This window comes from Hypanus sabinus, chromosome 3, assembly GCF_030144855.1.
Source record: "Hypanus sabinus isolate sHypSab1 chromosome 3, sHypSab1.hap1, whole genome shotgun sequence".
Lineage (NCBI taxonomy): Eukaryota > Metazoa > Chordata > Chondrichthyes > Myliobatiformes > Dasyatidae > Hypanus > Hypanus sabinus.
The window spans coordinates 4313216-4336994 of record NC_082708.1 but is presented as its reverse complement, the minus strand read 5'-3'; the positions used below and the strand labels follow the sequence as shown (position 1 = coordinate 4336994).

General features: G+C 46.1%; 1 protein-coding gene across 2 annotated transcripts; it reads left to right on the top strand.

The window, feature by feature from the left end:
- Positions 1 to 3892: 3892 nt before the first annotated feature.
- Positions 3893 to 22430, top strand: pgap2 (post-GPI attachment to proteins 2). Of its 2 annotated transcripts, none has more exons than XM_059963574.1 (6): positions 3893 to 4036; positions 10554 to 10719; positions 16428 to 16680; positions 18263 to 18357; positions 21395 to 21503; positions 21792 to 22430. In XM_059963574.1, the coding sequence occupies exons 1-6, from the start codon at positions 4026 to 4028 to the stop codon at positions 21920 to 21922; spliced, it is 765 nt and encodes a 254-aa protein (XP_059819557.1). In that variant the 5' UTR covers positions 3893 to 4025; the 3' UTR covers positions 21923 to 22430. The 2 variants fall into 2 exon arrangements, with proteins under 2 accessions (XP_059819557.1, XP_059819556.1); XM_059963573.1 differs by having other exon boundaries at positions 18263 to 18369.
- Positions 22431 to 23779: the final 1349 nt, after the last annotated feature.

Here is a 23779-nt window from a genome sequence, read left to right as displayed (position 1 = left end):
ATTCACTCCATATCTCTTATGTGCAATCGAACGTGTCTATCTTTCTGATGCACCCAGCAATTTCTACATTTTTATTTATGATTTATTATCACCTAGTACTCATGCTGTGCTCCTCTTTCAACCTGAAGGTCCTGCTGTGCTTCCCAGGGTAGGTAGTTGTCTCGGACTCATTTAAAACTTCCTTGTTGCCACCAAAATATGAAGACTAATTGAAAGGAAAACAAGGGAGCTGGGAATGTGAATCTAACTTTGTTTTTACTTTAGATGAGGTGTGTATGTATGACATGGTGGCATAATGATGTATGCCATTTATTATTGAAATATTATATACACATTTGTCTAATAATTTTTCATGTTTAATATAATTTCCAATACACGTGTAAAAGAGAACAAAATAGTTGTTACTCCTGATCCAACAGAGCACAAAAAAAGAAAAACATAGAAAATAGATGCAGGAGTAGGCCATTCAGCCCTTCGAGCCTGCACTGCCATTCAGTATAATCATGACTGATCACCCAACTCAGAACCCTGTACCTGCTTTCTCTCCATACCCCCTGATCCCTTTAGCCACAAGGGCCATATCTAACTTCCTCTTAAATATAGTCAATGAACCGGCCTCAACTGTTTTCTGTGGCAGAGAATTCCACAGATTCACCACTCTGTGTGAAGAAGTTTTTCCTCATCTTGGTCCTAAAAGGCTTCCCCTTTATCCTTAAACTGTGACCCCTCGTTCTGGACTTCCCCAATATCGGAAACAATCTTCCTGCATCTAGCCTGTCCAATCCCTTTAGAATTTTATACGTTTCAATAAGATCCCCCCTCAATCTTCTAAATTCTAGTGAGTATAAGCCTAGTCGATCCAGTCTTTCTTCATATGAAAGTCCTGCCATCCCAGGAATCAATCTGGTGAACCTTCTCTGTACTCCCTCTATGGCAAGAATGTCTTTCCTCAGATTAGGGGACCAAAACTGCACACAATACTCTAGGTGCGGTCTCACCAAGGCCTTGTACAACTGCAGTAGAACCTCCCTGCTCCTGTACTCAAATCCTTTTGCTATGAATGCCAACATACCATTTGCTTTTTTCACCGCCTGCTGTACCTGCATGCCCACCTTCAATGACTGGTGTACAATAACACCCAGGTCTCGTTGTATCTCCCCTTAACTTAATCGGCCACCATTCAGATAATAATCTGTTTTCCTGTTCCTTAGATAAAGATAAAGATAAAAGATAAAGAACAAACAATATAATGAAAAACACCAATTAATATAAATACATATGATCGCTTATATTCATAGATTGATTGTATGTCCATAAAGTGACACTAGGCGCAGGAGTGTCTGTATATAAGGTGACTGACAGGAAACAATAAAACAGTGATGGTTGGGTTGGGGAGGTGTTGATCAGCCTCACTGCTTGTGGAAAGTAACTGTTTTTGAGTCTGGTGGTCCTGGTCTGGATGCTACGTAGCCTCCTCCCTGATAGGAGTGGGACAAACAGTCCATGGGCAGAGTGGGTGGGTAGGATCCTTCATGATGTTACTGGCCATACAACTCTCTGTATATATGTACTTGATAGTGGGTAGTCCGGTGCCGGTGATTCGTTGGGCAGTTTTGACAACCTGTTGTAGAGGCTTCCTGTCTGTCACAGCGCAGTTTCCGTACCATACAGTGACGCAGCTTGTTAGGAGGCTCCCCACTGTGCATCTGTAGAATGACGTGAGTATAGATGTACATGGTTCAGCTCTCTGAGCCTCCTCATGAAATTGTGGCATTGGTGAACCTTCCTGACTGGGTAGGATGTATTCTGGGAGCATGTGATGTGCACTCCCAGGACTTTGAAAGTTCTTGTCAGATTTCTCAAATCTTCCGATTACCTTTGTATTTAGTTACCTGATTGAGTAGGATGTGTTTTGGATTTAGTTACCCCTACCACCATGCTTTGTACCCTCAGCCTCCTGATTGTTGACTTCCAGGATTCCCTCTTTACCTTCTCTTCCTTGAAGTGATAACTTAATTTTATTGATGGTGTTTGATCACTCTTTCCATAGCTTACTGACAAACTCTGACATCAATAATCTAACTGCCACGTGTTCTTTGCAACCATAAAGACATTGTACAAAAGATACATAGTTTTGCACATAGATAGAGGCAACAATTTCTGAGGTTTAGTGAGCTGGCTAATGTCTGTGAAATTAGGTACAGAATTTCCACTGGGATGCCATGGTTATCATGGTTATGGGATACTATTACAGCTCGAGGTGTCAGAGTTCGAAGTTCAATCTCACCGCCATTTGTCAGATGTATGTACATTCTTCCTGTGACCTTGTGGATTTGCTCTCACAGTCCAAAGATACAACGGTTAGTAAATTGTCCTGTGATTTGGCCAGGGTTAAATCCATGTGTTGCCGGGCAGCTTGGCTTGTTGGGCCTGAAGGACCTTTTCCACACTATTTCTAATTAAAATAAAATTAAAAAGAGTCCTTAAGAAGAGTCCCAGCCTGAAACGTTGACTCTTTATTCCTCTCCATAGATGCTGCCTGACCTGCTGCATGTGTGTTTAGCCCCTGCTCACTTACAGCTGTGTGGCTAAGCAGAGCTCCAATGCCATACTCTAGCCTACTGACGACACCACTGTTATCAGCCGAAACAAAGGTGGTGATGAATCAGCATATCAGAGGGAGAGTGAAAATCTGGCTGAGTGGTGTCACAGCAACAATCTCTCACTCAATGTCAGCAAGACCAAGTAGCTAATTATCAACTTCAGGAGAAGGAAACCAGAGTTCCTCATTGAAGGATCAGAGGAGGAGCAGATCAGTAATTTTAAATTTCTCTGTGTTATTATTTCAGAGGACTTGCCCTGGACCTAGTACAGAAGTACAAATGTGAACAAAGCATGAAAATTCCTCTACTTCCTTAGGAGTTTGTGGAGATTCGGTATGACATCTAAAACTTGAATGCCACAGATCTAGCCTTCAGCAGACAATGTACCTCCTGGTTTTGGTTTGGGAATATACGGTATGTCTTTGTAGGCACACACTCATCCACACAGGTCTTAATGAGGTCCGTAACAACTACAGCATACTCATCCAAATTTGAAGATGAATCCTTGAATATAGTCTGGAATACAACGTTGAATACAGACTGGACAGCCAGCGCCTTATCCCAGGGCAGAAATGGCTAATATGAGGGGGCATAATTTGAACATGATCAGAGGTAGTTTTTTTACACAGAGTGGTGAGTGTGTGGAATGCCCTGCCAGGGGTGATGGTAGAAGCTCACACAGTAGAGACATTTAAGAGGTTCTAAGTTAGGTACATCCATGGTAGAAAAATGAAACAACCATCTCGCTGCCTTCCCTCAGCTGCTCTCTCTTCTTCCTTCCATCCCTCCCTCTCTTCTTCTTTCCCACCCTCCCCCTCTCTCCTCCTTCCCACCCTCCCCCTCTCTCTCACCCTCCTCCTTTCCACCTCCCCTCCTTCTCTCTTCTTCTTTCCCACCCTCCCCCTCTCTCCTCCTTCCCACCCTCCCCCTCTCTCTCCCTCCTTCTTTCCACCTCCCCTCCTTCTCTCTTCTTCCTTCCTTCCCTCCCACTTTGTCTCCATCCCTCTCTCCTTCCTTCTCCTCTTTCCCAAACTCCCCTCCTTGCCCCTCTCTCTCCCTCCATCCCTTGAACCCCTCCTCTCCCACACTTACTCCCCCCTCACCCCTCCTCTCCTTTGTCCCTCTCCCTCCCTCCCACCCTCTCTCCCTCTCCCACCCCACCCTCCACAGCTGCCCCGAATTCCCGGGCCCACTCCTGTTCCAAGCCCCGCCCTGTCTCCATACACGGGCCTCTCACTTCCCCGCCTCTGGGCCGGAGGCTCGGCTGCCGCTCACCTTTCCGCTTCTTCCGCCGCCTGCAGTGGAGCTGCGGCTGCTGCCCGAGTGCCGGGTTCCGGAGGAGCGGCAGTACGTTAGGCGCAGGCTTCAGCAGGGCCTTGCCTCCCTGCCCGGGAGATCGCCGCGCCGGACCCCGTCCTTGCGATGGGGGACAGGTGAGTGACGGCTGGTACTGGCCCAGGGCCACAGTGAACTGCTACAGGTGTTGGAAGCGGAAAGTTTGGCCTCGGTGGGGAGGGAGAGCTGGTGGAACCCGGGGAATCACCGGGACTGGAGGCAGTAGGGCGGTGAAGCTGGGAGATCCTAAATGGAATTTCTTTGCATCAGAATTTACGCAGGAGAGGGACACGGTCTGAAGAAATGAGGCAAAACAGCATCAAGTTCATGGATACTGTAGAGATTACAGAGGAGGAGGTGTTTGTTCTCTTGATTTGGCTGGATTAGACCCCAGGGCCTGACCATGTGTTCCCTTGGGCCCCTAGAGATATTTAAATTATCCTTACCCCTGTGAGGTATTGGAGGATAGCCAGTGTTGTTCCACTGTTTAAGAGAGGCTCCGAGAAGAAGCCAGGAAATTATAGGTCTGTGATCCTGAGATCAGTTGGAAAGTATTCTAAGGGACTAGATCGACAGGGACTGATTAGCGATAGTCAATATGACTGTGAATGGTAACCCATGTCTTAAAGAATTTTTTGAGGAAGTTAAGCTTCCTCGAAGGCAAGCTGTGGATGCTGTCTACATGGCCTTTGACAAGGTTCTGCATGGGAGGTTGTTCAAGAAAGTTCTGTCGTTTAGCATTCAAGAGGAGGTAGTAAATTGGATTAGACATTGGCTTAGCGGAAGCCAGAGAGTGGTAGTAACTGGTTGCCTGTCTGACTGGAGGCTTGTGACTAGTGGAGTGCCGCAGGGTTCGGTGCTGGGTCTTGTTGTTTGCCATTTATATCCATGATTTGTATGATTATGTGCTTAACTGGATCTGCAAATTTGCAGATGATATCAAGATTGGGGGGGGGGGGGGGGGCTAGAGGACAGTGATGAAGTCTATCAAAGCTGGCAGCAGGATCTGGACCAGCTAGAAAACTGAGCTGAAAAGTGGTAAATAGAATTTAATGCAGACGAGCACAAGAAGTTGCACTTAGGTGGGACCAACCAGGGTAGGACTTGCACAGTGAACGATGGGGCACTGAGGGAATACAGGTCTATGATTCCTTGAATGTGGTGTCACAGGTAGATAGGGTCATAAAGAAAGTTTTTGGCAGATGGTGTTCGTAAATCAAAGTATTGAGTACAGGAGTTGGGATGTTGTGTTGGAGTTGTATAAGATGTTAGTGAGATCTAACTTGGAATGTTGAGTGTAGTTTTGGTCACCTACCTACAGGAAAAATGTAAATAAAGTTGAAAGAGTGCAGAGAAAATTTAGAAGGATGTTGGTGGACTTGAGGATTTGAGGTTAGGACTTTATTCCTTTGAATGTAGAAGATTGAGGGGCAATTTGCTAGAGGTAGACAAAATTATGAGGGATATAAATAGGGTAAATGCAAGGAGGCTTTTTCCACTGAGGCTGGGTGGGATTACAGCCAGCGGACAAAGGTTAAGAGGGAAAGGTGAAAAGTTTAAGGAGAAGATGAGGGAGATCTTCTTCACTCAGATGGTGGTGAGAGTGTGGATTGAGCTGCCAGCACAACTGGGGTGGATGCAGATTTGATTTTCAATATTTAAGAGAAATATTGGGAAGTGCACAGGTGGTAGGAGTATGGAAGGCTATGGTCTGGGTGCAGGTCAATGGGACTAGACTGATTAATGGTTTGGCATGGATTAGATGGGCTGAAGGCCTGTTTCTGTGCTGTAGTGTTCTATCACTCTACTGGGAACATGGGGTGTAAAGAATCCTCAAAAGTGAGTTAGTAGGTTGTAGAATCAGTTTAGAGTAGTGTGATTGAAGTTATCCACGTCAGTTCAGGAGCCTGATGGTTGAGGGGTAATAACTGTTCCTGAACCTGGTGGTGTGGGATCTGATGGTTGAGGGGTAATAACTGTTCCTGAGCCTGGTGTTGTGGGATCTGATGGTTGAGGGGTAATAACAGTTCCTGAACCTGGTGGTGTGGGATCTGATGGTTGAGGGGTAATAACTTCCTGAACCTGGTGGTGTGGGACCTGATGGTTGAGGGGTAATAACTGTTCCTGAACCTGGTGGTGTGGGATCTGATGGTTGAGGGGTAATAACTGTTCCTGAGCCTGGTGTTGTGGGATCTGATGGTTGAGGGGTAATAACTGTTCCTGAACCTAGTGGTGTGGGACCTGATGGTTGAAGGGTGATAACTGTTCCTGAACCTGGTGGTGTGGGATCTGATGCTTCTGTTGCCCCCTGCCCGCTGGTAGTAGTGAGAAGAGAGTGTGGCCTGGATGGTGGGAACCTTTTTATAAATTTTTTTAATTGAATTTTCAAATGGTTACAGAAGGAAAAAAAATTATCAACCCCTCCCCCCAACCCCTCCCCCTACATATCCCTGTAGAAAGAGGGGAAAAAAGAAAGAAAGAAAGAATGCCTGGATATCGGAAGATCCCCACATGCTCCATGGAGTTCATAATAGCTTTAGTAGATATATTTATTTCTTTCCCCAAATAACCAATAATATTATCTTCGGAGCACCTATATATTTAATCCTATCTTTTGTAAAGAAGGGCGCCAAATTTTCAGAAATATTTCTTATTTATCTCTTAAATTATAAGTAATTTTTTCAAATGGAATGCAGCTAAAAGCTATATCTATTTTCATTTTCTTAATGTATGTTAAAATTCTTTTTCTTTTCACCGGTCCATTAAGCCCATTAACATTAAAACTTTAAAAATTCAGTAAATTAGACATTATTTTTAACAGGGTTACTCCAGTCTATAGTAATACCTAACTTTTCAACTTTCGTAGTACCTTGGGGAATCTTTTTAAAATTCTCTGTGTTGCTATGTGTCTTCCCCCCCCCACCCCCCTGATTGTCCAGGCAAAGAAAGAAAGATTGAAGAAAAATAGATTATAAAGAAAAAAAATAACAAAATACCCCCCTACTAATGTTGTGAATAAAAAAAACACAACATTACCCCCCTCTGTTGTATGGGTCTTGGCAATCGCCATGATTATACACGTGAGTCCTGTAGCAATCGCTCCAAAGTTCCCCAGCTCCCCTGTAACATAAAATATAAGAGAAGAAAAAATAGTATCACTACTCTTGATTAATATTTCTCAAATTTTTACCTTTCTCCCCCTGTATCATATAATTAAGAATATATTTAAATATTCTTCTGTCCTTAAACATCCATCAACTCCATTCACTGTCCCTGTTTTCATCTTTAATCCGTTTCACTTTTAAATCTTTGGCTGTGGTTAGCGAATATTTGTGAGTTCTTGTGCAAATTCTTCCCTATTCCGATAATCAATAAAAGATCTTCTTTTTCCGTCATCCAAAAAAATTATCAGGGTTGCCGGGTGGCGCAATATAAATTTATAACCCTTTTCCCATAAAACTTTTTTCGCTGGGTTAAATTCCTTCTTTCTCTTCAAAAGGTCATAACTTATATCAGGGTAGAAAAGAACTGTTTTCCCTTCTATCATCAATGGCCCATTTCTCTTTCTGGCATGTTGGGCAGCCATCTTCAGGATCTTTTCTTTATCTTGATATCTTAAGCATTTTATCAAGATTGATCGTGGGTTTTGATCAACTTGAGGTCTTGATCTTAAGGCTCCGTGAGCCCTTTCAATTTCAATTAACTGGGTTCCTTCTTCCATCTCCAAAATTTCCAGAATCCATTTTTGAAAAAAATTTATTGGATCCTCTCCCTCTATACCTTCTTTAAGTCCAACAATCTTAATATTATCTCGTCTGTTAAAATTTTCAAGTACATCTACTTTTTCCAACAACCATTTTCTTTCTGATGTCCAGGCAGAAATAGTATCTTCCATTTTATTCACTCTATCAATGGTGTCTCCCGTTGTTTCTTCCAAGTTTTTAATTTTCTTGTCCATTTTGTCCTGTCTTTTCATCATTTTATCAAACATAATCTTCATATTTTTATTATCTTTTTTATTATTTTTAATGCTTTTAATTCATGCATTATTTGCACCAAAGATTTTTTTATGTCTCCAATATCACCTCCAACCTCTTCCTGTTGCTCTTCTTTGTTTCTTCATCTTCGTCTGATTTATCCAGAGAATCTGATTCCACCTCATTTTCACTTTCACTTTCAGTTCCAATCATAGCTGGGAATTGTAGTTTGGGTTGCTCGTGTTTGCGCATGCCCCTTCCTTCACGCATGCGCAATTCCTATTGCTCTTTTTTTTTGGAAACGGTTGATGTTGCCGCGGTTTCCTGTTCTGTATCGCCGGAGGTAAAATGCACTTGAGCCCGAGGCTCTTTCATGGCTGCCGGCCTTGATTCTTTTCCAACCTGTGTTGTCTTCAAAGTAGTAGTTTTCTTCTGCTTCTGTTTAGGAGACATATCTTAAGACAATCCTGAGTAGTTTATAAGTAATTTTTAAAAAGTATTTACTAACTTTTCTTCACTTAAACACTATTTTACTGTTTTTTTACGGGAGAGCTGGATTTCCACATCTCGATCCTACGTCATCACGTGATGTTCCCCTGATGGTGGGATCCTTAATGATGAATGCTGCTTTCTTGTGACTGTGTTCGGTATGGATGTGCTCAGTGGTGAGGAGGGTATTGTCTGTGGTGGCTGAGGCTGTATCCACCACTTTTTCTGTTCCTGGGTATTGGCATTTTCACACCAGGCCGTGATATAACTATTAGTATACTCTCCCTTGTATATCGTTTTCCATACCAGGCCATGAAACAACCAGTTAGTAGGTACTCTCGCTTGATCATCTTTTGAAGTTTTTCAAAGGTTTGGTGACATGCCGATATACCCAAACTTCTAAGGAAGTAGAGGCACTGCCATACCTTCTTAGTAATGGCATTTAAGTGCTCACCCAGGACAGATCTTCTGAATAATACCAAGGAATTTAAAAACACTGACCCTCTGCTCCTCTGATTCCCTTATCAGGACTGGCTCATTGACCTCAGTTTCTTCCTCCTGAAGTCAATAATCAGTTGCTTGGGCTTTTGGACATTGAGTGTGACACCACTCAGCCAGATTTTCAGTCTCCCTGCTATATGCTGATTTGTTACCACCCTTGATTCGGACTACAGACCCCCCCCCCCCCCCCCCACCGACCCTCAATAGCCACTGAGACATTGAGGAACAGACGTACGGGAGAGTAAGGAAAGATGTAAAAACAATAAGGTTGTTGTCATGGTGGACTTCCGTTTTCCTAATATTAACTGGAATTTCCTGTGTACAAGAGGTTTAGATGGAGCAGAGTTTGTTAGGTGGTTCCAGAAAGGTTTCCTAAATCAATAAGTAGATAGTCTAACAAGAGTAGAAGCCATGTTAGACCTGGTCTTGGGTAATGAGCTTGGCCAGGTGACTGACCTTTCAATGGGAGGTCTCAGGGAACAGAGACAACCTCTCCTTAAGTTTTAAGACAGCTGTCGTTAACTTGGGCCTCGTGGGTGAGTACTACATTAGAACAGGCTGAACTATGAGAGCATTGAAAAGAAACTAGGGAGAGTTAATTGGGAGCAAGTTTTGGGCAAGTCCACATCTGACCCGTGGAGGGTGTTTAAAGACCAACTACACAGAGTGCAGGACAGGTATGTTCCAGTCAGAGAGAAGGAAGAGGATGGCAAAGTCAGGGAACCCTGGATGTTGAGAGAGGCGGTGAAGTTAGTCAAGAAGAAAATGGAAATGTGCGCTGTTTAGGAGGCTAAGATCAAACAGACCTCGGGGATTATAAAAAGCTAGAAAGGAATCAGGAAAGCCAGAAGAGGCATTGAACAGTCACCGGCAAGTAGGGTTAAAGTGAATTCCAAGGCATTCAATACATACATCAAGAGCAAGAGGATTGGTGAGGAATTCAAAGGTCATGGGACAAAGACTGAGGCAGGGGTTGAGATGGGCATTCAATCAGCTGTGATGGAATGCTGGAGTAGATTTGATGGGCTGAATGGCCTAATTCTGCTCCTGTGTCGTTTGTTTTTTTACAAGTTTTTTACACGGATGTCTTGTGGAATTTGCTGCCAGGGCTGGAGGTGGAGGCAAATATGACAAGATGTTCAAGAGACTCTGAGATAGGCACATGATGTGGAGAGGATGTTTCCTATAGTGAGTGAGCCTCGGACCAGAGGACACAGCCTCAGAATAAAGGGACATCCATTTAGAACAGAGATAAGAAAGAATTTATTTATCCAGAGGGAAGTAAACTTGTGGAATTCATTTCTGCAGCTGGCTGTGGAGGCTAAGTCACTGGGTTTATTTAAAGCAGAGGCTGCTAGGTTCTAAATCAGAAAGGCATCAAAGATTATAGGGAGAAGGCAGGAGAAGGGGTTGAGAGGGATAATAAATCAGTCAGGATAGAATGGTGGAACATTTGATGGGCCGAATAGCCTAATACTGCTCTGATGCCTTATGGTGTTATGGAATGTGCAGCAAATGGAAGGATATGGACATAGTGTTGGCAGAAGGGAGTGATCTAGAGAGGTATTTGATTGGGCCGCTTCCTGTGTTCAGCTGTTTTATGTTATATAATGCCTTTGGTCTCACCTGCACTGTATTTGGTTCACAGGCTGCTGCCCACATTCCTCCCTGTGGACAAGGACCCTGGCTTACTGCGGCTGCGCTTCACCACCCTGGCCGTCGCCACGGTGACCTGCCCGCTCTTTGGTTTCCTGTTTTGCGTCGCCTGGTCTCTGCTGTTTAACTTTGAAGAGACAACGGCAACTCACTGTAGGGTGAGGACAGCATCGATGATCGGTGCAGACCCATTCTGCGGGGAGAAGTTTAGGCCAAACTCCCAAATATTCGGCCCATTGTTTTATATCCTCGTCCCTGAGCCTGTGTTATCCAATTGTCAGATGTACGAACAGGAGAGATATTCCCCTAAACCTGTGTTGCTGCTCTCTGTGATGAAGATTGAGAGGGCACAGCAAGTATTCAGATTGGGATTTATTTATCGTGCATACTTAGAGACATACAGTGAAATGCATTGTCGTGTTAACAAAAACACCCCCAAGGGTGTGCTGGGGGCAGCCCTTACACATTCCAACGCCAATAGCAGAACCACACTGAACATAACAAGTGGCAAAGCAACTACAGCAAAGCAAATCCCATTCCTCTCGCCCTCTCCCCCATCCCACCTGCCGGCCTACACACATACACCAGGACAGGCCGTCTCCAGTCTCCAGTCTCCCATTGATTTGCAGCCTCTCAGATACTGGGCCTTCACCTTCGCCAGCAGACTCGGGCGCTGGCCAATGAGGCCTCGACTTGACCCTCTAGCTTTGGAATTTTGTCTGGACTGCAGTGATTGAGTTGTAAGGAGAGGCTGGACAAGCTGGGACAGGTTTCCCCGGAGTGAAGAAGGCTGAGGGGTGACCTGATAGAGGTTTATAAAATCATGAGGAACGCTCATATGGTGAATGATCACGGGGTAGGGGAGTCTGAAACTGGAAGGTGAGAGGTGAAAGGATTAAGGGGTGTGAGGGGAAAGCGTTTCACACAGAGGGTGTGAGTGTATGGAATGAGCTGTCAGAGGAAGTGGTAGAGGTTGGTACAATATAATGTTGAAAAGACACTTGGGCAGGTACACGTAGCCAAGGTTTAGAGGGATATGGCCAAATGAGATTTAAAGATTGGCTTCATTTGTCACATGTACATCAAAGCATACAGTGAAATGTGTCATTTGCATTAATGACAGCACAGTCTGAGGATGTGCTGGGCATAGCCCACGAGTTTTGTTATGTTTGTGGGCCAACTTGGTTTGCCCACAACTTACTAACCCTAACCCAACTCCCCCCCCCCCCCCCGAGCTGTAATAGTGTCACACTGACCACTACACTAATATACTACTGTGGCACCCCAATAACCTATTCATTAACATACTAGCATCTTTGGAATATGGGAGGAAATCAGAGCACTCGGAGAAAACCCACATGGTCACAGGAAGGAATGTAAAAACTTCTTACTGCCAGCGCTGGAGTTGAGCTCTGAACTCTGGGCTGTAATAGTGCCGCACCATCTGTTACACTACTGTGGCGCTCTGCTAACCTATTCACTTACCTACTGACTCATCCTCTTGGGACGTAGGAGCCTGGAGCACCTGGAGGGGACCCACGTGGTCATGTTGGGGAAGAAAGGTGCAAGCACCTCATGGAAACTAGACAGGCTGGGAATCTGTTCTCCAGCATGAACGAGGCTGAGGTGGTGACCTTGTAATAGACAGTAGGTGCAGGAGTAGGCCATTCAGCCCTTCTAGCCAGCACCGCCATTCACTGTGATCATGGCTGATCATACACAATCAGTACCCCGTTCCTGCCCTCTCCCCATATCCCTTGACCCTGCTATCTATCAGAGCTCTATCTAACTCTCTCTTGAATGCATCCAGAGACTTGGCCTCCACTGCCTTCTGGGGCAGAGCATTCCACATATCCACCACTCTCTGGGTGAAAAAGTTTTTCCGTATTTCTGTTCTAAATGGCCTACCCCTTATTCTTAAACTGTGGCCTCTAGTTCTGGACTCACCCATCAGCGGGAACATGTTTCCTGCCTCTAGCGTGTCCAATCCCTTAATAATCTTATATGTTTCAATCAGATCCCCTCTCATCCTTCTAAATTCCAGTGTATACAAGCCCAGTCGCTCCAATCTTTCAACATATGACAGTCCCGCCATTCTGGGAATTAACCTTGTGAACCTACGCTGCACTCCCTCAATAGCAAGAATGTCCTTCCTCAAATTTGGAGACCAAAACTGCACACAATACTCCAGGTGTGGTCTCACTAGGGCCCTGTACAGCTGCAGAAGGACCTCTTTACTCCTATACTCAATTCCTCTTGTTATAAAAGCCACCATGCCATTAGTTTTCTTCACTGCCTGCTGTACCTGTGTGTTTGCTTTCATTGACTGATGTACAGGAACACCTAGATCTTGTTGTACATCCCCTTTTCCTAACTTGACTCCATTTAGATAGTAATCTGCCTTCCTGTTCTTGCCACCAAAGTGGATAACCTCACATTTATCCACATTAATCTGCATCTGCCATACATTTGCCCATTCACCCAACCTGTCCAAGTCACCCTGCATTCTCATAACATCCTCCCGACATTTCACACTGCCACCCAGCTTTGTGTCATCAGCAAATTTGCTAATATTACTTTTAATCACTTCATCTAAATCATTAATGTATATCATAAACAGCTGCAGTCCCAGCACCGAACCTTGCGGTACTCCACTGGTCACAGCCCGCCATTCCAAATTTTTAAAATCATGAGGGGCTCAGATAAGGTCACAGTTTTCCCTAGGGTAGAGAAATCTAAAACTAGAGGGCAGAGGTTTAAGGTGAGAAGGAAAAGATTTAAAGTGGACCTCAGGGATAGGTTTTTCACCCTCGGGTGGGAATGTGAAATGAGCTGCTGGAGGAAGGTACGTCTGATTGCTCCTGATTTCTGTGCTGGTGGAGGTGATGAACATGTGGAGTTTTCACCAAGAGTGGGGATAAAACTGCTGAAAGTTGGGGGTGTGGGAATAGATTTCTAGGTGCAAGTGGTATTTGGAGATTGTGGACATGTACCATTGAGGTAAGTGATCTGGCACAGTCTGACGTGTAGCATAGCGGTTAATACGACACTATTACAGCTCGGGGTGTCGGAGTTCGGAGTTCAATCCCTGTGCCGGCAGTAAGGAATTTGTGCGTCTTCTCCGGGTGCTCCAGATTCCTCCCACTGGTCAGTAGGTTAATTGGACAGTTTAAATTGTCCTTTCATTGGGCTGGGGTGAAATAGGTGGTTGCTGGATGGTGAGGCTCATTGGGCTGGAAAGGTCTGTTCCGTGCTGTATCTTTAAATAAATAAAATAGTCACACAGGCCATTCGACTCATCAAGCCCTTTCCAGCCACTTCCACTGATCTATTCTCCCACTCTCCCCACACACCAATCACTCACCCACACACTCAGGGCGACTTATATCAGCCAGTTAACCACCAACCTGCGCATCTTGGGGATGTAGCAGGAAACTCCCAACAACGGAGGCATATAGACCGTGTGCATTAGTATAACTTGGCATTGTATTCAGTACTGACAGTAACAGGGAAAGATTGAGTGGACACGGAGAGAATGTCTCCTCTCTAGGATCAGAGGGCACAGCCTCAGAATAGAGGGACAATCATTTAGAACAGATGAAGAGGAATTTCTTTAGCTGGAGGAACCTGTGGAATTCAATGGCATGGACAGCTGTGGAGGCCAAGTCATTCGGTATATTTAAAGCAGAGGCTGACAGGTTCTTGGTAAGGGCGTCAAAGATTATGGTGAGAAGGCTGGACAATGGGGTTGAGAGGAATGGCAGAACAGACTCGATGGGCTGAATGACCGGACTTCCTAATACTTACGGAAAACATGCATGCACCACTCTCACAGACAGCGGCAGAGGTTGGGATTGACCCTGGGTCTTGTGAGCTGTGAGACAGTGGCACTACCTGCTGCACCAAAGTCAACGACCAGTTTATTGTCAGATCACAAGTCTGACAGGTGTCAGGAAAATCTTACTTGCAACAGCGTCACAGGCACAGAGCATCATATAAGTGGCATTCAGAAGAAAAACATGCTGTTTCTCAATGCCTCTGTGACCATTCTCAAATCCACCCTCTCTTAAATTCCAGCCTCCTAGTTTGTCCCCTGTACCTACTTCTCCAAACACCACCCCTCTCCCTATATGCTGTGTGGGGATGGGAGCTGAACTGAGGTTCCTCGCTGATGGCAGCAACGAGAAGAGGACGTGTCCTGGGTGATGGGGTCCATAATGGTGGATGCCTCCTTCTGAAGATGTCCTCGATGGAGCTGAGTGAGTTTACAACTTTCTGTAGCTTTTTCTGATCCTGTGCAGTGGCACCTCCAGACCAGATAGTGATGCAACCAGTTAGAATGCTCTCTGCGGTACATCTGTAGCTATTATACAAGAAAGATGCTTATACGGTTAGTGCGATGCTGTTACAGCTGGGGGCTTTGGAGTTCAGAGTTGAATCCCAGCATCCACTGTAAGGAGTTTGTTCTTCCTGTGACCATGTGGGTTTCCTCCAGGTACTGCCAAAGTCCAAACATGTACCAGTTAGTACTGTAGGTTATTTGGTCATTCTGATTCGGTGAAGGTAAATTGGGGGTAGTTGTGGGTTGCTGGGTGTCAAGGATCGAAGGGTGGAAGGGCCTGCTCTGTGCTGTATCTCTAAATAAATAAAGAACACAATTAGAATTTTAAAAAATCCAAGCCCATTGCAAGTGCAAAGTGTCACGGTGTTGCTGTACTGAGATACAGATTGATGTTGTGCCAGTTGCTTCAGGAACCTTATGACTGAAGGGAAGTAGTTGTTCTGAACCTCGTACAGCAAGCAGCATCTATAGAGGGGGATAAATGTTTTGAGCTGAGACTCTTTACCGAAACATCAACTGTTTATTCCTCGCTATAGATGCTGCCTGACCTGCTGAGTTCCCCTAGCAGTTTGTGTGCTTTGTTCAAGAGTTCCAGCATCTGCAGAATCTCTTGTGCTCCTAAACCCAGTGGTGTGCGACCTCGGGCTTTGTTACTCCTGCCCAATGGTGGCTGTGAGAAGACGGCATGGCCCAGTTGGGGGGGGGGATCTTTGATGATTGAAGTTGCCTACCTGAGGCATCAGTGTATTGATGGCGACAACAGCTGCATTTCATTCAGAGTTAGAGGAGATTTGATATGTCTGCAAAGACACTCACAAATTTCTATAGATGTACTGTGGAGGGCATTCTAACTGGTTGCACCACCGTCTGGTCTGGAGGGGCCACTGCACAGGATTGGCAAAAGCTGCAGAAAGCTGTAAACTCAGCCAGCTCCATCATGGGCACTGGCCTGCCCGGCATCAAGGACATCTTCAGAAGGAGGCGTCCATCCTCAACGACACCCATCACCCAGGACATGTCCTATTCTCATTGCTACCATCAGGCGGAGGTACGGGAGCCTGAAGACACACACTCAGTATTTTTGGAACACTTTTTCCTCTCCACCATCAGATTTCTGAATGGACATTGAACTCTTGAACACTACCTCAGTATTTTTTTCTCTTATTGTAAATTTTTACTTAATTTTTATGTATGTTTCTTAACATAATATGTAAATATTTTAAATTATTATCAGTGGCAATGCACTGTTGCCACAAAACAATAAATTTCACGATATATAGCTGTGATACTAAACCTGATTCTGACCCCTGTAGATACTACCTGTAGTGGAGAGGGATGTGCCCGTGATAGGCAGAGTGCTAGGAAAATATAGAATAAGTTGGAAGGCTTGAATGGCCAGTTCCTGTTGTGTGCATTTCGAATGAGTACCTCCAGCACTCTGTGCTGAGACAAGACTTCGATGGATTGATGGGGGTTTGGGGAAGCACCTCTCCCTGACCCTCACCACTCTTCCCTTTCCTGCAGGTGCCCAACTACCTGCCGTCGATCAGCGCTGCCATCGGTGGGGAGACACCCCAGCGCTATGTGTGGAGGTTCTGCATTGGACTGCACTCAGCTCCCCGGCTGCTTGTGGCCCTGGCTTACTGGAGCCACTACTGCCGGTCCTGTGCGCCCACGGTCTGGTACGGCTCCCTCTGCCTCATCAACCTCGCCTCCAACCTGCTGGAGAACCTGGCACTGCTGCTGCTAACTTACGTCTCATCCAGCGAGAATCACTGTAAGTGTCGTCTCCCCCACCCCACTCCGCAAGGCTCCATCTTCTAATCTCAGGGAATCTAGCCTATTACCCAAGGAATTCCAGGGAATTTCTGGGATTTCTCAAGCACCTCTCAACTGATCAGGGTGGAAATGGCTAACATAAGGGGGCATAATTTTAATGTGATTGGAGGGATACCAGTGGTAAGTTTTTTCTGACAGAGACAGTGGTGGGTGTGTGAAACACCCTGTCAGGGGTGGTGGTAGAGGCCGATACATTAGGGACTTCTGCCTTAGATAGGCAAAAGATGATGGGAAGAATGGAGAGCTATGTGGGAGGGAAGGGGAAGGTAGATCTTAGATTAAAAAATGGGCATGCGAGTTCCATGATCCCCTTCTTTGCTGCTGGGGCATTGGTCAGACCACACATGGAATATTGTGAGCACTTTGAGTCTCCTTATCTAAGAAAGGATGTGCTGACATTGGAGAGGGTTCAGAGGAGATTCACAGGAATTGTTCCAGGAATGAAAGAGTTAATGTCTGAGGAGTGTTCAGTGGATCTGGGTCTGTACTAACTGGAGTTTAGAAGATTGGGGGGTGGAAATCCTATTGAATGTTGGAAGTTGAGTGGATGTGGAGAGGATGTTTCCCATTGTGGTGGAGTCTAGGACCAGAGCGTGCAGTCTCAGGATAAAAGGACGTCCCTTTCGAACAGAGATGCGGAGGAATTTCTTTAACCAGAGGGTGGTGAATCTGTGGAATTCACTGCCATAGACGGCTGTGGAGGCCGAGTCATTGAGTATATTGAAAGTGGAGGTTGATAGATTCTTGATTAGTCAGGACGTCAAAGGTTACTGGGAGAAAGCAGGAAAATGGAGTTGAGAGGGTTAATAAATCAGCCGTGGTGAAGGACACTCGATGGACAGAATGGTCCAATTCTGCTCCTGTGTCTTATGGTCTCATTAGTGAGGATAGTGGAGAATTCCAGGGTTAGTGGAGTAGAGATCCAATGCCCAGGATTAACAGGAAAGATAATTAATCCTTGGAATTTGTGAGGATGAACTCTGATTCCCAGGATCAGTGGGGAGCGCTTTGATTCCTGGGATTAGTGAGGATTAGGTCTCATTCCCAGAATAAGTGGGGAGAAGTCTCATTGCAGGGTTTGGAGAGCTTTCATTCCCAGGATTAGTGGGGACGGACTCTGATTCCCAGGATTATTAGCTGAACAGTTTAATTCCTGTGGTTAACGAGGAAGAGATCTGATTGGTCGGTTTAGTGGGAGAAGTTTGATTCCCAGGATGAATGAGGGAGAGATCTGGTACCCGGGATTATTGCGTTGAGTGCTGATATCCAGGAGCAGTGGGGCGGGAGAGAGAGATCTCATTCCTGGGATTGGGAAGGGGAGAGTTCTGATTCCCAGGATCAGTGAGTAAAAGGGATCTCGTTCCCGGGATCAGTGAGGGGAGAGGTTCAGGTTCAGTGGGGGAAAAGCTCTGAATCCCGAGATCAGTGGGGATTGGGTCTCATTCGTGGGATTAGTGGGGTAATATCCTCGGAGTTGGTTTCAAAGCTCAGTCCCCTCTCTGCACCTTGTCTCCTTGCAGGGGTTCATGAGAAAGCTTTCATCACCTTCATGGCATCGTCCATGCTGCACATGTTCCTCACGTGCCTCATCTGGCACCACAGCAAGAAAAGCACAGTAAGTCCTGAGGTAATGCCCCCCTCCGTTCCTCCACATCTGTCTGTCCCCACACCTGGCACCACAGCAAGAAAAGCACAGTAAGTCCTGAGGTAATGCCCCCCTCCGTTCCTCCACATCTGTCTGTCCCCACACCTGGCACCACAGCAAGGAAAGCACAGTAAGTCCTGAGGTAATCCCTCCCTCCGTTCCTCCACATCTGGCACCACAGCAAGGAAAGCACAGTAAGTCCCAAGGTAATCCCCCCCCTCCGTTCCTCCACATCTGTCTGTCCCCACATCTGGCACCACAGCAAGGAAAGCACAGTAAGTCCTGAGGTAATCCCTCCCTCCGTTCCTCCACATCTGGCACCACAGCAAGGAAAGCACAGTAAGTCCCAAGGTAATCCCCCCCCCTCCGTTCCTCCACATCTGTCTGTCCCCACATCTGGCACCACAGCAAGGAAAGCACAGTAAGTCCTGAGGTAATCCCCCCCTCCGTTCCTCCACATCTGTCTGTCCCCACGTCTGGCACCACAGCAAGGAAAGCACAGTAAGTCCTGAGGTAATCCCTCCCTCCGTTCCTCCACATCTGGCACCACAGCAAGGAAAGCACAGTAAGTCCCAAGGTAATCCCCCCCCTCCGTTCCTCCACATCTGTCTGTCCCCACATCTGGCACCACAGCAAGGAAAGCACAGTAAGTCCTGAGGTAATGCCCCCCTTCCTTCACTTCATTGTGAAGATACACACCATTGGGACCATTTATTAAATCATGAAAGCCTATCCCCGCTACCCAAGCCTCAGCTCTGACAACACTAAGGAACCAGAGCAGGGTTAGGGTGTGTACATTAGTCCTGTATCACTCTACACACCCATTAAAAGGTTGTTTAGAGCGATTAGCAGCCTAAATCCAAGCAGCTGGGCTGAATTCGCTGGCTGCTTCACGTACTGCACTTCCCCCCCATGGGCATCAGGTGGCAGCACTGAGCCACTGTGGGAGGAGGGCAGAGCTGGGGAGATCCCTCCCCTCAGCTCCCGTGGGGCGAGTGTGGGTCTGCAGGGCCGAGCCTCTGCTCCTCCAGCTCCGAGGCGGAGGCCTGAGTCTCCCTCCTTCCTCTTTCGGCCCAGGTTTAGGGGCAGAGAGGGAGTGAGTAATGAGAACACAGGAGTCTGTGATCGGCACTGCAGGCCTCATTATCCTACAGTGAGGACAGCCTTGCATTTCCCCACATTATACGCCATGAACCCATGGATTGTACACCCCCTCACTGTCTTTTTACTTGCTCTACTTTTTTAACTTAATAATTAAAATATATTTCTTAATGTAATTTATAGTTTTTTATTATTATGTATTGTAATGTACTGCTGCCACAAACCAACACATTTTATGAAGTATGCCAGTGATATTAAATCTGGTTCTGATTCTAATTTCCACATGAACACAATGTTGGTCAGACCCCTCATGGAGTATTATGTTCAGTTCTGTTGCCTCATTTTAGGAAGGATAAGGAAGTTTTAGAGGGTGCAGAGGAGATTCACCAGGATGCTGCCTGGATTAGAGAGGGTGCAGAGGAGATTCACCAGGATGCTGCCTGGATTAGAGAGGGTGCAGAGGAGATTCACCAGGATGCTGCCTGAATTAGAGAGGGTGCAGAGGAGATTCACCAGGATGCTGCCTGAATTAGAGAGGGTGCAGAGGAGATTCACCAGGATGTTGCCTGGATTAGAGAGGGTGCAAAGGAGATTCACCAGGATGCTGCCTGAATTAGAGAGGGTGCAGAGGAGATTCACCAGGATGCTGCCTGGATTAGAGAGGGTGCAGAGGAGATTTACCAGGATGCTGCCTGGATTAGAGAGGGTGCAGAGGAGATTCACCAGGATGCTGCCTGGATTAGAGAGGGCGCAGAGGAGATTTACCAGGATGCTGCCTGGATTAGAGAGGGTGCAGAGGAGATTCACCAGGACGCTGCCTGGATTAGAGAGGGTGCAGAGGAGATTTACCAGGATGCAGCCTGGATACGAGAGGGAACTAGGGCTTTTTGCTTTAGAATGAAGGAGGGTTAGAGGTGTGCAGGCTGATAAGAGGCATTGATAAAGTGGACAGTCAGAGACTTTTCCCCAGGGCAGAAATGGCTAATACAAGGCAGTGCGTTCCAGATACCCACCACTCAGTGTAAAAAGCCTACCTCAGACATCCCCCCCCCCCCCCACCCCTCGCCCCATACTTTCCTCCAATCACCTTAATGTTCTGTTGTCTTGTATTAGCTATTTCCACCCTGGAGAAAAAGAAATGTTTGGTTGTCCACTCAGTCTATGCCTCTTATCATCCTGTACACCTCTATCAAGTCACCTCTTGTCCTCCTTCACTCCAAAGAGAAAAGCCCTAGCCCACCTAACCTGTCCTCAGAAGAGATATTCTGTAATCCAGGTGAATCTCCCCTGCATCCTTTCTAAAGCTTCTACATACTAACTCTGATTCTAAATGGCTAGGTCACCATGGATCCCTTGCCATTTAATTTTCTGATCCACCACCAGCGGACAGGAGATACAGGAGTCTCAGGTCTCAAGAACACTTATTACACCTGACATCATTATTACATCAGCCTCCTGAACTGGTGTGGATAACTTCACTCACTTCGAATCTGAACTGATTCCACAACCTAGAGACTCATATTCAAGGCCTCTACAATTCCTGTTGTCAGTAGTGTTTTTTATTATTTGCACGATTTGTTGTCTTTTGCAGATTGGTTGTTGGTTCAGTCTTCGATTATGTGTAGTTTTTTCATAAATTCCACTGTATTTCTTTATTTTTCCAGTGAGTGCCCACAAATCTCAGGGTTGTGTACAGTGACGTATTGTTACTTGGATAATAAATTGATTTTGACTTTGACCTGCCCACAATGAGGAAGTTTGCCAGCCTGCAGACTGAAGTCCATGGATTAACCTCCACTGCCATATGTTGTATATGTTGTTGGGATTTGTGAAATGAATGACCCCTGATCTCTGTCTCTTCTCGCCCCTCCTATTCATTTCCCTCCCTCCCTGCTCCTCCGGTCAGGAGCGGACGTCATTCCAGTGGAAAATCAGACTCTTTGTCTTCAACCTGTTCTCATTCCTTCTGGCGGTCGGCTGTTACCTGCGACACAATGCTTACTGTGAGAGCGGAGGTGAGTGTGACATTGGACTGCCCGTTCCTGACGACCTTCCCAACCTCTCTGAAATTTAGCACTCATTCCCCACCAACCTCCAGACCCTGAGGGACACTGCCCTGGAGTTCTGAGTGGATGATACTACACCTTCTACGCCAGTAAACCTCATCTGAAGCCCCTGATGATCTATGCCCTTTGACCTGCATATTTGCCCTCGAGTGACCTTTACAACCTTTACCCCAATCCTGAACTGTGCCCTCTGACATATGCATTTGCCCTGACCTATGCCCTTGCTGTCTCTTGCAGTTTACACTGTCTTCTCCTTCCTGGAGTACCTGGTGGTTCTGTCGAACATAGCCTTCCATATGACAGCTTACTGGGACTTCGGGAACAAGGAGCTGCTGATCGGGACCCTCCCTGCGGACAAAAGAGTCTAAGCGAGGCCTAGGATCCTGGCTGGGGGTTGGGCACATAGGCCAATCCGAGTCACCACACAGGCATCATCTCCGTGTGTCGGGAGGTTCACCCGTTAGCAGCGGGGTGAGTGGGGAGGGGAGGTTACCCGTCACAGGGACCCTCACCCCTGTCGACTGAGGGTGAATGGACACCCAGTGTGTGAACACAACCTTTGGCAGAGGACAGCTGGCTGCGTCCATCCCAGGCACAACCAGGCGTGGGTGGTTGCCTCTCAGTCTGCCCGCGATGTGGCTTCTATGTTAACTGTGAACACTGTGTTGAATTGATGTTTTGTACATTGTCGCTGCTGGCATCTGTCCAGCAATCCAACTTTCAAGGACACTGGAGATTCTGTGGCTGAAGTTTTTAGAGTGTTACACAGACTTCAGGAATTGAAGAACTGCTGGTTCTTGTAACAACTAGTGTGATGTCAACATTTAATGATACTGAGAGGATTTGTAATTAGAGAAATCATGTTTCAAGATTCAAGATTGTTTAATGGCATTTTTAGCACATATAACCCGCAGGTTTGGCAGGCTGCATTAGTCTAGTTGCTGCCCCCGCCAGACTGGTGAAATCTCATTTGTGTGGATGCTGCGTGATGTGTTTCCCTTGTTACAAATCAGTACTAAGAAATAACAAACCATACACAATTAAATGATTTAACTTTATAATTTTTAATTTGACTAGGGGTTTAGTAAAAAAAAAACAAAAAGAAAAGGGCCCATGTTAATGAAACAGTCGAATGTGCACATTGGAGCTCACCGTTTCCCATCTGTTCGTTCCCCATCGGTTTCTCCCAGGTGGCGTTGACTTCCGACCCCATTCCAGGTCCATTCCATCCCGCAGTCTATGACCTGTCCATTCTGACATCTTCTCGCTCCATCTTCCGTCAAACAAAAGCCCATGAATCCCTCGCTCTCGGGCAAACATGAAAGAAGAACACTTCTCTCATTGGACAGCACACATTCCAAAGCCCCCGTTATCTCTAGTCATTACCCAAACACTGCACTAGAGAGAAACCATTACAAAAACAGTGAAACTTTTCCCAGGCCATTACACACACGAGTGCAAAGGAGAACAAAATACAGTGGATTCTAGTTTATTCAAACACTTTGGGACTGATATAATGTGATTTTTATAAATGACCTGGTTGAGGAAGTGGAGGGATGAGTTAGTAAGTTTGCAGATGACACAAAGGTTGGGGGTGTTGTAGGTAGTTTGGAAGGTTGTCAGAGGTTACAGTGGAGCATTGATAGGATGCAAAACTGGGCTGAGAAGTGGCAGATGGAGTTCAACCCAGATAAGTGTGAAGTGGTTTATTTGGTTGGTCAAATATGATGACAGAATATAGTATTAATGGTAAGACTCTCAGCAGTGTGGAGGGTCAGAGGGATCTTGAGGTCCGTGTCATAGGACACTCAAAAGCTGTGGCATAAGTTGATTCTGTGGTTAAGAAGGCATACGGTGCATTAGCCTTCATCAACCAAGAGGTAATGTTGCAGCTATATAGGACCCTGGTCAGACCCCACTTGGAGTACTGTGCTCAGTTCCGGTCACCTCACTACAGGAAGGATGTAGAAACTACAGAAAGGGTGCAGAGGAGATTTACAAGGATGTTGCCTGGATTGGGGAGCATGCCTTATGAGAACAGGTTGAATAAACGGCTTTGGAGAGGTGGAGGATGAGAAGCATTGATCATGTGTATAGTCAGAGGCTTTTTCCCAGGGTTGAAATGGCTAACACGAGAGGGCACAGTTCTAAGGTGCTTGGACGTAGGTACAGAGGAGATGTCAGAGGTATGTTTTTTGCACAGAAAGTGGTGAATGCGTGGAATG

Coding starts and splice junctions, on each gene's coding strand:
- pgap2 (XM_059963573.1), top strand. Junction 16,681..18,262: donor CTCATCCAGCGAGAATCACT/GTAAGTGTCGTC, acceptor GTCTCCTTGCAG/GGGTTCATGAGAAAGCTTTC. Junction 18,370..21,394: donor AAAGCACAGTAAGTCCTGAG/GTAATGCCCCCC, acceptor TCCTCCGGTCAG/GAGCGGACGTCATTCCAGTG.